At 37.5% G+C, this 15,513-nt stretch overlaps 1 protein-coding gene across 1 annotated transcript in view; it reads right to left on the minus strand.

Annotated features, from left to right (window-relative positions):
* Window positions 1–9,663, minus strand: part of LOC135213141 (protein slowmo-like) — a 12,076-nt gene extending 2,413 nt beyond the window's left edge. Inside the window, exons 1-5 of the mRNA XM_064247082.1 lie at window positions 9,504–9,663; window positions 5,956–6,121; window positions 5,004–5,090; window positions 4,389–4,562; window positions 1–332 (exon numbers count right to left, since the gene is read on the minus strand). Of these exons, the coding sequence (XP_064103152.1) occupies window positions 36–332; window positions 4,389–4,562; window positions 5,004–5,090; window positions 5,956–6,121; window positions 9,504–9,535 (756 nt within the window). The 5' untranslated portion in view covers window positions 9,536–9,663 and the 3' untranslated portion in view covers window positions 1–35. The remainder of the gene's footprint in view (window positions 333–4,388; window positions 4,563–5,003; window positions 5,091–5,955; window positions 6,122–9,503) is intronic.
* Window positions 9,664–15,513: the final 5,850 nt, after the last annotated feature.

The raw sequence follows: 15,513 nt of genomic DNA on the forward strand, positions 1-15,513 counted from the left end.
AGACAATTAAAATACATCCTAAATATCTGCTGATATCATATCCTCGGCATAGGTTCGTTGGGCTTCGCAAAATTCTGAATCTCATCGATGCCCTTCTTGGCAGCACACGAAATGTCATCAATAGATTTCTTTGCTACGCCCGAGAACCCATCCACAGACTTCTTTGCAACGAGGGAAATGTCGTCAACCGATCTCCTTGCACTCTCTGTGATCTCGTCGAAAGATTTCTTCGTGTGCGAGAGTAATTCAGTTGTACTACGTTTGTAAGTGGACATGATCTCCTCCACTTCCCTGTTTATCTTACTTATGACGAACTCCATGGCATCCCGGCCCTGTGGATGCAAATGCAAAAAATGAGATTTGGGACTTTAAATTATTCCTATTTAAATTCCCTCAAAAAAAATTTGATTATAAGAACTCAACAAAGTTTATGGGTCTGGCCTTTCTGTTAAGTAACAAAGACCCCTTATAGACTGTACTTTAATATTTTCCACATATCTTGCAGCTGTCACCAACTCCACATAGCTTCTAACCTCAACTAAACTGTACTTTAAACTAAACATGTATCACACCTCAAATGGTAGCATAGGAAAAAAATAATCATAATATGGTAGCAGATAATTACAGACATCTGCTAATTTAAGGGCCATTAAGTTGGGTTCATAATGAAACCAAGCAGCCAACGCTACTTGCAGCTACGTGGATGACCTCTGTCCTATTTAAAATGGATTCAGACACATCCACCCCGATTTGACTCTACCTCAAAAGTAATAGTATAGGTAATAAACTAATTTACTAAAAAATATCTTTCAGAAATTTCTTTGACAGAAGACTTCATGACATCATGAAATTCTTGAGGTTTGTGAATGACTGCTCTTTCTTATTCTGTTTGTTAGCAAACTTTAGCTGTTTTCATTAAAAAAAAAAAAAAATGAATAGTACTGTAATTTAGTGTGTATTCCTATATACAGTAAAGCTGCATATTCGCATTTTCATGACTCGCGAGGTTCTCTATGGAACATGCTTAGGGATTATTCATGGAAAATTCACCTATTCGCAGGATTTTTCATTGAGAAATATTCACTAATTACTGTATTTTCAAATAATTTTCATGAGTAAATGCACTTTTTGTGAAAAAAGTATTAAAATACTGGGGTATAAGTACTTTTAGAGGTTTTTTTTATCTTTAAACAATCAAAATAATAGATTTTAGAGCAGTTTTCAGTATTTGTTGGTTTGAGCTATTCCAGGGTCTGGTATTCATCCCCTATGAATATGGGGGGGGGGGGGGGGGGGGGGGGGGGCAGTTTGTTTCACTGTAGTAGTATGTATAGGCAAGTTTAAGAATAGGCTGAAGACAACAGAGTTCATTACTGGACCCACCAAGCCACGAAAGTCCAACTTTAAAATTATTTATTTAAGGCACAATCTTTCTGACAGTAATATAGTACAGTGGTACCTCGAGATACGAAATTAATCCGTTCCGAGGCGCCCTTTGTATCATGAGTTTTTCGTATCTTGAACCGCATTTTACATGTAAAATGGCTAATTCGTTCCAAGCCTTCCTAAAATACCCCAGTAAATTTCATAATAAAGCTAAATTGACCTATAAACAATGAAATACTACAACAATTTGGACCATACAATACCTAACTTAATACGTACTGCTAATTACCTGTAAATAAAGTGTATTAATATGAGATTCAGGGCCTCTGTAACACGGTTTTTTCGCAATAACTTTTTATCTATGCATTTCATAAATATAACGCTTATTCAGAATACACATTATATCTACACATAAATTTTTACTGTATTCTGCATTACGTAGGTTGAATAAATTTGGTACTTATAATGTAAAAGTGAAAAGAGAAAAGGTTTCGAACGCACTCGTTACGTAACTTATGACAGCATTTCTTCCCTCTTTCTCGATGGATGACTGGCTATATGTAACGAAGGCTAGACCTCTGGCAACAATGACAAAAATGTAAATACAAGCAAAGCAGTACACCTTTATGAACTCTGAAACCTCTCCACTGATAATTGTCATAATGAACAAACCAACAAAATATGTTAATAAATACAAAAACACTTGGATTATTAGTCTAACTCCAAAATAAGTTTCTTAAGAAATTACAGTCCACTTTATAGGTCACAATCAGATTGAAAAGATGTAGGGAATAGTTGGTAATTTTCAAAAACATAGTAGACACGCTTGATTTGATAACTGCTATATCCAATGTCAAGTAATTTTATTTATTGGCTATCTACCTATTTACTAAAAAATAAAAAATAAAAAAACCGTTACCGCATTTTGGCTTTGAACCTTCATCAATAATTATCGTCAGAATGATGACTTCATGAGGCTCCACCCACTTTGGCCTCGTTATAATTCAGGATAACACTGAAGGCTATCATGGGCATTGTTGGATTAGAAAATTTAACCTCTGGCTATAAAAACTCATTTCTCGAGTAGTTGCAAGAAGTGCTAAATGATCCTCAAGGATCCCAGCAGTTGGCCTAAACGTTTAATTCATGTATATTAATGCTATTACTACAGTAGTATTACTACGCTAGTACAGATACCCCACCCACATCTATGTATCGTTCCGCCATTCATAAATTCTTTGCCATGGCCACGGGCTTTCTCTTGACTGTAAAAAGTTGCAAGTCGTAAGACAAATGCAGTTTGCAACAATGGGGAAAATTCCAAATCCTGCTAGCCATTATTGACTGCTATGGGTTTCAGAGCCGATGGAATAAGGTGAATGAGTTTCTGTAGTGGATGGGCGGGGCAACATTTCATCAAATGTTGTTTACCTTGCTTACGTAATGAATGTTTTCGACTTGGCTCGTAATCATTGGCCATGGCATCAGCTGGATAATTTTTACTCTATAAAAATTAAAACTATCAGGTTTAGGTCATTGATAATGCTGCTAAAATTTGTGTGTGGTTGTAAAATATACATATGTCAACTTTCAGCTACATCCGATGCTTTGATAAGGAGCAAAGTCCAAAAAACCGTGTTACAGAGGCCCTGAATCTCATAGTAGTGTACATGGTATACAAGAAATACTGTACATACATACGAACGTATGTAGTAAAATGTGGAAGCTTACCTTTCGAGTGAGGCTATCTCCGAAAGTGGCGACAGAGGAGGACAAACAGCGGATACGTACACTTAACTTTACGAAACACATAAAAAAAATGTCAGAAAAACAAACTAAACTTTACAAAACACATTAAGAAAACTGTAAAACTTAACTTTACAAAAAACTTAAAATTAAATTTTTTTTCTTTTTTTGATTTTTACATTTTTTTACTTTTTTATACTTTACGTATTTCACAAAGTTTCAATTTCTTCACCGCCGAATGGATGCCAGTCCGTTTACGGAATTTTTCGAACCACCCATGAGAAGCCTTGAACTCTGGGGTTGCCGTCGATGTCCCCTCTCCTGTCGTCTTCGGCTTGGGCAACAAATCGCCAAAAATAACGCTGGCCTTCTGGCAGATTGCCGTCTCAGTTATCGTATCGCCATCGATTTCTTTGTCCTCAATCCATAGAAGAAGCACCCTTTCCATTTCATCATGCACATGGCTCCTCTTGTTGGACAAAATAGTCATGCCCTTGGAAGGTGTAGCTGCCTTGATGGCTTCCTTCTGCTTAAGGATGGTGCCTGTCGTCAATGGATTTCGGCCGTATTCCTTAGCGATCACACTCAACCGCAAGCCAGCTTCATACTTTTTTTATTAACTCCATTTTTGTCTGCATAGAAAGCATTTTCTTCTTTCTGTGAACTTCAGCAACTTTCTTGGGACCCATGACTATACTGTACGTAATTAAGTTATGTAGTACGTACGTAAACTAATTAGGTTCTCACACAACACGATAAAGTAGCACAACGAAATCACTGATGCCAATTTACGTCAACAAACGAAATCGTATATGTGAACGAACAAATTCCGCGTGCGTACGATAACACTGATGAGAAGCAATGGCTGAAGAAGAACGCTGCTACGTACTAATACGTAGATGCATGATGGGAGAGATGATGACCAATAGGAGAGAAGGATCTCATGGCGATCGACTAGCATCAGGAACCAATGGGAAGCGCGGGAGGATGGTGGCGAGTCTACTCAGTTGGCGGCGTGCGAGTTTCAAAATTGTTATCGGTGGTCCGGGCGAATCTCAGACTTTACAGCAACAACCTTTCGTATCTTCAGCATTTTTCGTATGTAGAGCCATAAAATTTTTCGTATTTGCTTTCGTATCTCGAGTTATTCGTAAGTTGAGCCTTTCGTATCTCGAGGTACCACTGTACAAAAACAATTTCATACAAAATCTAAGCTACATTACAACTTCTTGGAGACTTCAAGAAACTCTCCTTACCTTAAAAGAATTTTTAGTAATACTATTCAGGAGATAGTTCTCCATGTATGAGGTTAACGGGACACCCATGACAGTCACAATTGTTTCCTGACGGAGGACAGTCTTCTCACTATCAGAAGGATCAGGCGAGTATGTTAATCGTTCGTCCAAGCAAACTGTGTTGGAGAATGTTACCTGGAAGGATGAACGTGCTCTTTCAATATGCAGTTTTGCTAAACGAAAATTTATAAAATTATCTCCTCAATATATTCATCAACTGGAAGGTACAGTAGACCTTCTTATAAAGCATTAATTAACATCCCCTACAGAAAAGTAGTGCCGTTAGTGCACCTAAAACTGTAGGCACAACTTGAGGTAATGGTAATGGAAAACATAAAATTTAGGTGAAATCCAAGACCTATGAGGTGTCATTCAACACCAAAAGGGAAATTGAGACTAAAAGGGTTTTAAAGGTAACAGGAGGGAACCTCGCAGTTACGCACGCTATGCAACAACTGTTAGGATAGAGTGGAAAGCAAGAGGTACAGTCAAAAGAATGAAAGGGAATGCAGCTGGGGGCCGAAGGGAGATTCTTCTATAGCCTCGATAAGAAAAAATTAATGACACGGTTCTTACATTTCTGGTCCTCATAGTCATTGTCTTCTCGGCTGGATTCACCTCTGAATGTTCATAACCATAGCAAATACGGTCAGCACCAAGGATCTGTAAAGAGGTTCAGCAATGAGAAAAAGTCAAACTACAAATGCTATTAGGGTTAGCAATTTCTTACAAAGGTTTAATCAGACATAAATAATTCAAGGCCTTAAAAAAAATTACTTCAATTAATACAACAATAGAATAAATGAGAAATATATATATTCACGAAAACCTCCGTAGAATTCACACAAAAATTTCAAAAATGCTGGTCAGCATAAACCCTAATCAAGAATCTTGTAGTTAAAGAGACAAACCTAGAAAAGTAATATTTTAGAATGTATGACATTTGACAGAAATTAGTGAAAACAAAACTCAATTAATAGAAGTACCTTGGTTCAATTTGTTCAATCTGTTAAATATTGTGTCATGTACTGTAGGTGACTCATACATACTATGTTGCAAAAATTATTTTTCATGCTGTTAAATAAAAGGTAGTAGGGCAACAAGACTCTTGTACAATACAGTGGACCCCCCAGCCTATTCGCGTTCTCAGTATTTGTGGACTCTCGCATTCGCGGATTTCTCTCTGGAACATTTCCACCCAAATGCACTTTTTGAGATAAAACTATTAAAAAAACTCAGGTATAAACATTTTAGTTGTTTTTCTTGAGTTTTAACTAACAAAATTGGAGGTTTGAAGCATTTTTATAGGCGTTCCAACTATTCGCGGGAGGGCCTGGTATGCATCCCTCGCGAATGCAGGGGGGCGGGGGACCACTGTACATACTGTAACAATTTCCCCACAAGATAATACTATCCTATGACCAACCATTTCATGTGTGTAATAAATCATCCAATATATTTTCATAAAACCCTTCATCACAACAAAATCTAACTCAAGAGAAAATCTTAAAGGAGCAGGCCAACTTACCGTCTGTGCCCATGACGGCAGGCCCCACCGAGAACTGATGAGTCTGTGTGTGTGCAGGACTCCGTCTTCCACATGTCGTTCTATGACGTCTGTGCCGACGACGGCTGGGTTGTGTGGGTTGGGGTATTTTCTCCAAACTGCTTGGGTTACTGTTTCCCATGGGTGGCTGTATGTGTGAAAGAGAAAAGAAGTTATGGAATGAAATGGAATTATAAAATTTAGACCAAAAGCCAAGCAAGCACTGGGACCTATGCTGAGGGCATTCAGTGCTGAAAGGGAAATTGACTGTAAACAATGCCTATCGTGCATTACATAAAGGACTGGCAGCCCCACCCCCTTACAGAAGTTATGAAATAATAATAAAACACCACTAACTCAAGTTTCCAAAAGCATTAACATCAGAATAAGAGCAAAAACTAATATTCAAAGCAGGTTACATTTGAAAGGGAAAAAATTCCATTAATAATCGGTATCACTTCCAACCTAATCCCCAGACCAAAATAAAATAAAATAAAAAAGGATGTACTTTTAACTTTTTTTTAATAATTATATAACATTATGTATCTAGATTATAATAAACATATCTCCAGTCATGTAATCATTCAACATTCCTGGTGCAATCTGATGGCAATGAAAAAATGCTTTGAACGACCCAGCTGTCAGCCAAACCAGACATTAAGACGGCCAAAAATAGCCACTCACTTGGCTACCGACACTTAGAGCAAAGAAAGAATACTCACAATACATACTAATTTATCCACGATTTAAATATACTTTAGGTGAATACTTACAAGATAAAGCAATACATATATAAAATGAAGCTATATATAACTTGAGATTACAGAGCAATTATCCATGATTTTAAAAGTATTTAACTTATGTGATTTAAACTACAATGCCAAACTGAATTCTTGCAGGATAAAGCAGTATATAGTACACCAGGATTTCTCACACAAAATGCAATTTATGTGAAATCCTTTTAATTACAGAGCAGCCTATCAGAAGCCAAATTCCACTTTGAGCAATGAGTCAATCATAGTTCGATCATACACGACACATACACTAGGCCTAATATGCAGGGAGTAAAAATATTACACACCAAATTAACATTCTCCAGTTTCAATCTTAAACATTCAGCACTTCACCTGTTCAGTGCGACCCCCAATAAAGTAAGATTATTTACCATTTAATTTATTTTTTGTCCTCTCAATCAAACTATATACTAGTAACTGTTACTCTACCAAACATTGAATTCAACATGATACCTCTTACCCCCTGCTATGATGTTTTGTACACCCATTCCCTGTGGGCACCTCACCGACCCCATGACCTGTCTATGATCCCACTTGGGGTCTTGATCCCTGATTTGTGAACCCCTGAACTAGTGTATAGACAAGTAAAAGATTCACTATCAATTTTTCACATACAGCAAAAAAGGACATGAAGCACAAATGGGGAGTTCAGAATCTATAAAAACCACATGAGCTCCAGTGAAGTTTGCAACACATACCTTGAGAGCAGTGGTAGATCCAGAAATTTTGCATGGGGGGCACATATATACATATAGGTATATATATATGTAACGTACACATACGGTACATACATATCAATACTTATATATGTATGCACACACAAATATATATATATATATATATATATATATATATATATATATATATATATATATATATATATATATATATATACAGCAGTAGTAGTTGTTGAAATAATAATTAACTAAGCAAATTTTGGCAAATAATGATGATTTATTAAAAGAAAACAATGTTCTATTATTCATATCTATGGAGCGGGTACGTGACTAGGTGACCCCCCCCTTAAATCCACCACTGCTTGAAAGATGAGAGACTACCAATAACTACATTCTTATCCTACAATCATGTGTTCTAGGATTTCTCTACATTGTCATGTTTTTATGTTATAGATTATCCTGCACACCTAATAAGATGTTATATGTCCAGGGAATGATTCACTACTGTCACCTAAGGACCATGATCCCACACAAAAGGCTAATAATAAGTGCTCACACAAAAGGCTCCATTTATAGTACATTTACTTGATTCTGTACTGCTTAACAGTAGAATACACAGGATAGCCTGTACATATATTATTTAGAAGACTCATTCTCAAGTTACTCTAAGGGAGAACTTTTACCTTGACATTAATATATAAAAATTCACCTCTGATTGATATTAAATTGTTTTTATATAGTAGGAAAAACTTAACCTACCTGACTTTTCGATCTGTCTACGTTCAGGAGTGATAGCAAAGTAACCCTACATTCTGACCACAAAATAATTCAATAAATAGTATCATTAAAATGAAAAAAAAAAATATATATATATATATATATATATATATATATATATATATATATATATATATAAATAATCGTTGAGCCTACCACCACGCCAAGATGGAGAAGACCTAGCCTGTGACCTAATTAGGCATACTTTCCACTGCCTATATACAAATACAATAACAAACTTGGGCTATAATGATTTTAAAAATTAAGTTTAAAATATAAGGACCTAAGGGGGAAAAAAAAGTAAATTACTACTATCGAGTCTATCACCAAGCCAGGATATAGAATACCTAACCTGTGCCCTACATACCCCTTATTCCCTCAGCCTAGGCCTATAAGATCATGGCCTTTGCGTGAAACTGGCCTCACAGCCAAATTTAAAGGGTAAGGCAATCCACTCGGCAGAAGCCGGCAACCTTGGGTAGCTGAGTGAGAAAGAGAAATGTCCCGGTTTTTATAGCCTAGCAACAGCCGATATCCCCAAAACGACTCTAAAAATATACAACTGTTATTATTATACATCAAAAGACATTCGGATGTTAATATTAGTTTAATCGTCAACATTACGTAATGTTTAGAAGAGCCATTGGCAGATTTAGTTGAGTTACGGCTGAAATATTAATGATTTCATTACTAAATTCACAAAGAATTCCCAAAAGTTGTCGAAAATTAGACTCGAAAAATGTATAATTTTATTTTTAAGCATTAAATGACATATGAAGATAATGATTATACGATTAGCCTATTCAAAAAGAAATGTTACGTAAGGTATATCCAAGACCCTTGATACATTTAGCAGTTATGGCATAAATTAACCTCAAATAAGCCTGGAAATGTACATTTAATATCTTTATTTATCAAATATGATGACGAAAAGAGCACTAGTAGTTTATTCTTCAAAATTAAATAAAATCAAAAATTCCCATTTTCTATCATTCCACCAAGACAGACGACACTCTCTTTTCCGATGATTTTCTCTTCCTTCTCCGCAACTCGACACTATTCCGGGATTCCATACGACACCACAGATCACTACCATCGCATTCCTAATTCGACACGACGTTCCCGGAAGTTTATTTAAGAAAAAAAAGTCGACCTCGGAAGGAATAAAATCTTCCGAAGGGCGGATTTCGTCATCATCGACCACCAACCAACCACATGACTCTTAATTCATTCTTCACATTTCCACTCATTCCGCCTCTTCTTTAGTCTCTTCCGTAATCACCTGAATACGTGTTCGGACGTCCAGATCTTCATGATGGATGATCGACTACGGCGGATCTTAAAATCGACCTTCTGGTGGGTTAAAATTCGACACCGAGCTCAACAGCAATCAGTGAGGCCTTCCGATCTCGCTGCCCTTAGCTGACTGAAAGGAAGGAGGTGAGGTAGCAGACCTACGAACAGCCTCCGTTTGGGAGCTTTACGCAATGGTGGAGTTGCGAGTTACTCATTTCATTTTTTACTTATTCTGTCCTTATAAGTATAACTACCCAAGATTAGCCTCTTCATTATTAATAAATCTATATAATCTTATTAATCTGAATATATATACTTTGGAAACTATTATAATTACGAGTAAAACTCAACAGAATATTACACACCCTTGGCACCAGCTCCAATTTACCATTTGTGAATTGGACGTTTTTTAAGAGTTATTTCGACTTTATAAGCATAAATATCCTATTGTATCCTACTAATATTTAATATATTTATTATTTTAATGATTTAGATATAATATATTTACCTTTAAATACGATTTAATTTAAAATTAAAACGCGTAGAAAAACTTAACAAACTGGCACCTGTTCTCGTGTACGTCATATTGACGTCACTGGGTGTGAATGTGTGGATGGCACCCGCCAACATTAAAGAGTAACTTTCATTCATCATGGCATACCTTTAGTGCCTATAATGTCATATTTACGTTAAAACTTGCTAGCTTTAATTTATATTATGCAATACTTTTGTCCGTTTACTAATTTGTCATTGTAAGTCCTCGATTTTAATTAAAAAGGCTTTAGGAAATCATGAAATTCTATATTTTAATATAATAAATTCACCTCTGCACCAACGCCTACGCTCGACTCCCACGCAAGGGAAAATTTACCGAAGCTGAGGTCGAAAACGGCCTTTATTGTCTTTTTTTTGTTTTATCATTTGTATTTTGTAAGTGGTATAAGTTCAATTCTCCCATCTGTCCCTCACAGAACGAATTCATTCCGATTAGAAAGCCACAATTATGTTCCTAGTGGACTGATTCGTCCAGTGGCACATGGCCTATGTCCGAGTCTCTATTCATTGCTTCGTCATTGTACGTTTAATTTCTTGTTTATTTAGACCGTATAAGTTCGGTTTCCCATTCTGTTCTTCAGTGAGTGAACCAATTCGAAATAGAAAGCCACAATTTATATTACTTGTGGCTGGCTTCGTCAAGTGTGACATAGGCCTAAGATTGAGCCTACTCTCAGGCATACTTACAGTAGCTTATAATCATTATCACGGTTCTCATTCGAGTGCTTTCAAAGAAGTGAAATGTGCAACATGCGTAACGGGATTCAACGCACTGCTTGTGATAATTTTGCTGGGGTTTATAGCAACCTCTCCCTCCTCAAATTGCTTCTGAAAGCATGAACATGACTGTGACTAGCGCCATTTTTTTTTTTTCATCCTCTTTGATAAGAATTAATCTACAGCTTTGTCTTGAGCCTCTAATTAAATTGTAAACACCTTGTGCCTCGCATTACAAGAGGAACATCATAAAAAAAAACAATTGTTTACGTCACCTTACACGAGAGGCATCACAAAAAACAATTGTTTACGTCACACTAAATGAGAAACATTACATAAAATGCGATCGCGAACCTCATAATGAATGAGAAGCAACTCTGAAATCCAACTTACTACAGTGAATTCATTTTTTAAAACTGAATTGGAAGTACCTCTCCCTCTCTCTCTCTCTCTCTCTCTCTCTCTCTCTCTCTCTCTCTTCTCTCTCTCTCTCTCTCTCTCTGTCCTCAGAGCATCACTTGACGAAGATGCACCAAGACCTCAACTCCGGCCAGGGGGCCATAACTAGTTAGGGTAGTATGTGAAAATCTTCGACACCTTGATATCGGTGTACCTGAGCAAGCAGTCATCCAAGATTTGCCACCATGGCAGGTTCCTATTCCTGCTGTCTATTTCACACCAACCTCTAAAGATGCCCATACCAGTCTACAGAAGCAGCTGGTTTTGGAAACAATATCCAAAGTGTCAAGTTCAGTTCCTGTAGGACACCACATCTACGTTGACGGCTCAGTACAGGCAGATGGAAGTGCAGCATGTGCTATGTTCTCCCCCACTTTAGAATCTCCGGGGCCTGAGGGTGGGTGGCATGGTCGTAGTTGCCAAACTCATCCAGTTCCACTTATTGCGAACTTCAAGGTATATGGGATGCAGTAACCCTACTTGTTAGAAGAAATGTGAATGGATTGGTGATCTGTGACTCCAAATCTGCACTCCAGGCCACTGACATCTTCTAGGCCCAGCTGTGGCCGTGCTGTGCGAGACATATTGTGTCAACTCGTGCTGCTTACAATGCCTCGCTTGTCTTGTCTTTCATGTGGATGCCCCCCTCCCATATTGGGCTTGCTGGGAATGACATGGTGGACAGTCTTGCTAAAGCTGCCTGCACGCTGGACCTTGATGACAGAAATGTTGAGCCTCACTTCGCTGCCTTAAACACATAGAATATATTCAGCCGCTTTTGCCTGTACAGCACAGCGTAGGGATGCAGAGAGGGGCACTAGTGTTTTCCATAACAACATCATGATAACTTTCTGCAGAGGCTTCACAAGTACCCCCGGCGACGTGGACTCATGGTGCGTAGGCATAATGTTTGTAAGTGCACCGGATAAGGTTGGGATATCGTCCTGTGTGGCAGGTTGGACAGACACTAGATATACCACACTACACCTCATGTAAACTGTGTAACCTTGCTAATGCCAATAACCTTGAACACTACTGCCTTCATTGCCCCACTGTCAGGAATCTGTTACCTCAAGGACAAAATTTACTTCAAACCTGCCAATTTTACTCAAAGATGACACCTAGACATAATTTTGGACTCGTCTTCCTCACTTTGGTGGCTGCTAAACTGTCTGTTGCAGTTGTTGTGATAATAGAATACGATCTCATATATGTTATTTTGTAACTGATATACCGATGATTCAATGCTGTAATTTTTTTTTTTTTTTTTTTTCTGTTGATTTCTGATGTAATGTATGTACTGCTAATATGTAACTGCTAATATGTAACTTTGTTTGACGTCTTTGGGCGTAATAAATATTATAAAAAAAAAACAAAAAAAAAAAATAATCTCTCTCTCTCTCTCTCTCTCTCTCTCCGCACGCTGCGGCAATAATTACTTCCGCGTCCAACTGAATGACTGCATGCGACATTTGAGAGTTGAGTTTTCATGCTCTCTCTCTCTCTCTCTCTCTCTCTCTCTCTCTCTCTCTCTCTCTCTCTCTCTCTCTCTCTCTCTCAGTGCAGCTATTGCACTGTGTATGACCTCCGAGGTTAGGCCTAGGTCCTTATAGGCCTATCCCTGTATGGTATTTGCGTTTGCATCGACAACTCTACAGTTTAAGAAACTTACAAATTACTCATCTTTTTCATTCACAGCTATTTTTGTTATCAGAGGCCTACTTAATATCCTTTGATAGACTTATACGGTTTAATGAAGTTGGTGAAATACTGCCACCAGTTTTAGATAAGGTACCAAACAGCAATAAGTGCTGCTGATAAATATAGCAGATAGCAATAGTTGTTAGTGTCAAACGTAGCAAATAGCAATAGTAGTTCGTGTTGAATATGGCTTATCTATTTATAAGCTACATTAAATTACACATATACGTATCTGGTTCCAGCTAGGTTGTTAACATAAAAATGTAATTAGTTAGAGATGCAGTGTGTATAGTGTATACTAAGGAGCGTATGTGTATGTTTTGTGTATTTAAGATTGGGAGAAAGAATATAAGGAAGGTGTAAGACAAGAAACGCCAGCATACGACTAAAATACACACACACACACACACACACACACACACACAACAAAAGCACGTCGCCAAGAGTCTAGGAATCATGGCGGCACGATGTCTGCATGGCAGAGTCTCTCTCTCTCTCTCTCTCTCTCTCTCTCTCTCTCCTTGAAATTAGCACCCCATGAATGAAGAAGTATTTCCTTATCCTGTAATGCAAATGAATAGTGACGTTTTAAACCAGCAGGACTTACGCTTGCATAGGCCTATAGCGCTATACTTAGCTACAACTCCCCAGTGCATTGTTGATGAAGTTTTGTTTGTTTGTTTGTATGGTGTTTTTACGTTGCATGGGACCAGAGGTCATTCAGCAGCGGGACCAACGGCTTTCCGTGACTTCCGAACCACATCGAGAGTGAACTTCTATCACCAGAAATACACATCTCTAACCCTTCTGTGGTATATCCGAGAATCGAACTTGCGGCCACCGAGGTGGTAGGTCAAGACTATACCGATCACGCCACTGAGGCGCTTTGATGAAGTTTTGTATCTTTGTATTCTGCTTAGGCTTATAATTCTGTATTCATTTTAAGTTCAGTTCATTTTCTAGGATAGCGACTTTTTTTTTTTCTTTCTTTCTTTAGCTTCCATTGCAACATAGGTCTACAGATAAGACAGTACCATGGATCTACATATACATTAATACCATCGGTCTACAGATACCAAAAGTCAAAAGATACGATAGTACCATAGACTGTTTTTAACGGTTACGTATGAATTGCGTAGCGAAGTTTTTCGTTATTGAATTTCGATAAGTTTTAGACTCGCTGTACCCCACCTTGACTGTAACCAGCCTTCCCTGTAACCGACGTTGGACCGTGTAAGGGAAGCCATTAATCGATCCTACCCGAATTCAGGTCAGTTTCTCCGCATTGTTTGATTTTGTTTGTTCCATTGAACGCTGGAGACGTTCGTTTGTCATTTATTTATCCAACTTCTTTGAGAGCTTGGGCTGGTCTTTGATGAAGTCAGTGCTTGGTTTGTTTTTGTCTTTCTTTTATCCATCTAACTCTTCCTTTGTTTGTTTGAAAGCTTCTCTAGATTTTGAGGACGTTTGTTCAACCTTTGTTTACTGAAATTGTTACAGTACTTTTGTTCATCGTTCCTTGACATATTGATTTGACAGTTACTTAGAAAAGTATTTCTTGTTTGATTTTCTTAGTTTAAGGAGATTAAATGTTTGAAGAAAAAAAAGTATAAATTCAAGATACGAGTATAAGTAATTTCATTTTTTTTTTCAATTCACTTATTCTTGTGGGTTAGGCCTAATAGCGTATAGTAGTATACTGTACAAATAGCCAGGGTCTGATATTATAAATATTTTTCAAGTAATGTAATACTTATGACTTATGATAAAGTAAAATATCACTTTAGGCCTACAGCAAATTCATTATTTCATTCACCAATTCGTGAGGGATAGACCTAACATTGTATCGTAGCACTATACAAATAATCACGGTCTGATGTATTATCACTATTTTCCTCCAATAATGTAATAGTACTTCTGACTTGTGATCATAGAGTTATTCATTTTTCTTATTAAAAGTATCAGATGTAATTGATTTTATACCTGGCAAGTAGGACTATCTACTTGAAGCATTCAAACCCAGTTGGTCTAGACTTCTGAACCCCAAGAATTTTATTGCTTTTGTGTCAATGACCAGGGAATTTGTAACGCCAGAATGAACTAATCAATCAGTGAACAAAGAATGTTGATTACATAAATTAAAAAGGGAAAATAAACAAAAGAAAAAGTTATATTATAAAAATAAACTTACACTTGCGAGGTTTCATGGTGAGGACAGTTGCACCGAGAGAGAGAGAGAGAGAGAGAGAGAGAGAGAGAGAGAGAGAGAGAGAGAGAGAGAGAGGAAAACATAAATAAGTTAGCTAAAGTCGAAAGAGGAAATGAGGTTAAAAAGTGTGCAGAGACTTTCACGGTCGATACCGAAGTTCGAGAACAGTCTACTTACTCCTCCTTGAAGGCTACTTGGACGTCGGTTTAGGTTCAGCAAATAAAACCTAGACTCTAAATTGACCTTTTGACTCTCTGACTCTTGACCTTGGCTGGATTTGGGGCATATGAGGTCACGAAGGAACTCGGCCTAGGCCTATTGCATTGACGCTCTGTCTGCATTGCGATGTAGGCCT

Source organism: Macrobrachium nipponense, chromosome 42 (genome assembly GCF_015104395.2).
Source record: "Macrobrachium nipponense isolate FS-2020 chromosome 42, ASM1510439v2, whole genome shotgun sequence".
NCBI classification, from domain to species: Eukaryota; Metazoa; Arthropoda; class Malacostraca; order Decapoda; family Palaemonidae; genus Macrobrachium; species Macrobrachium nipponense.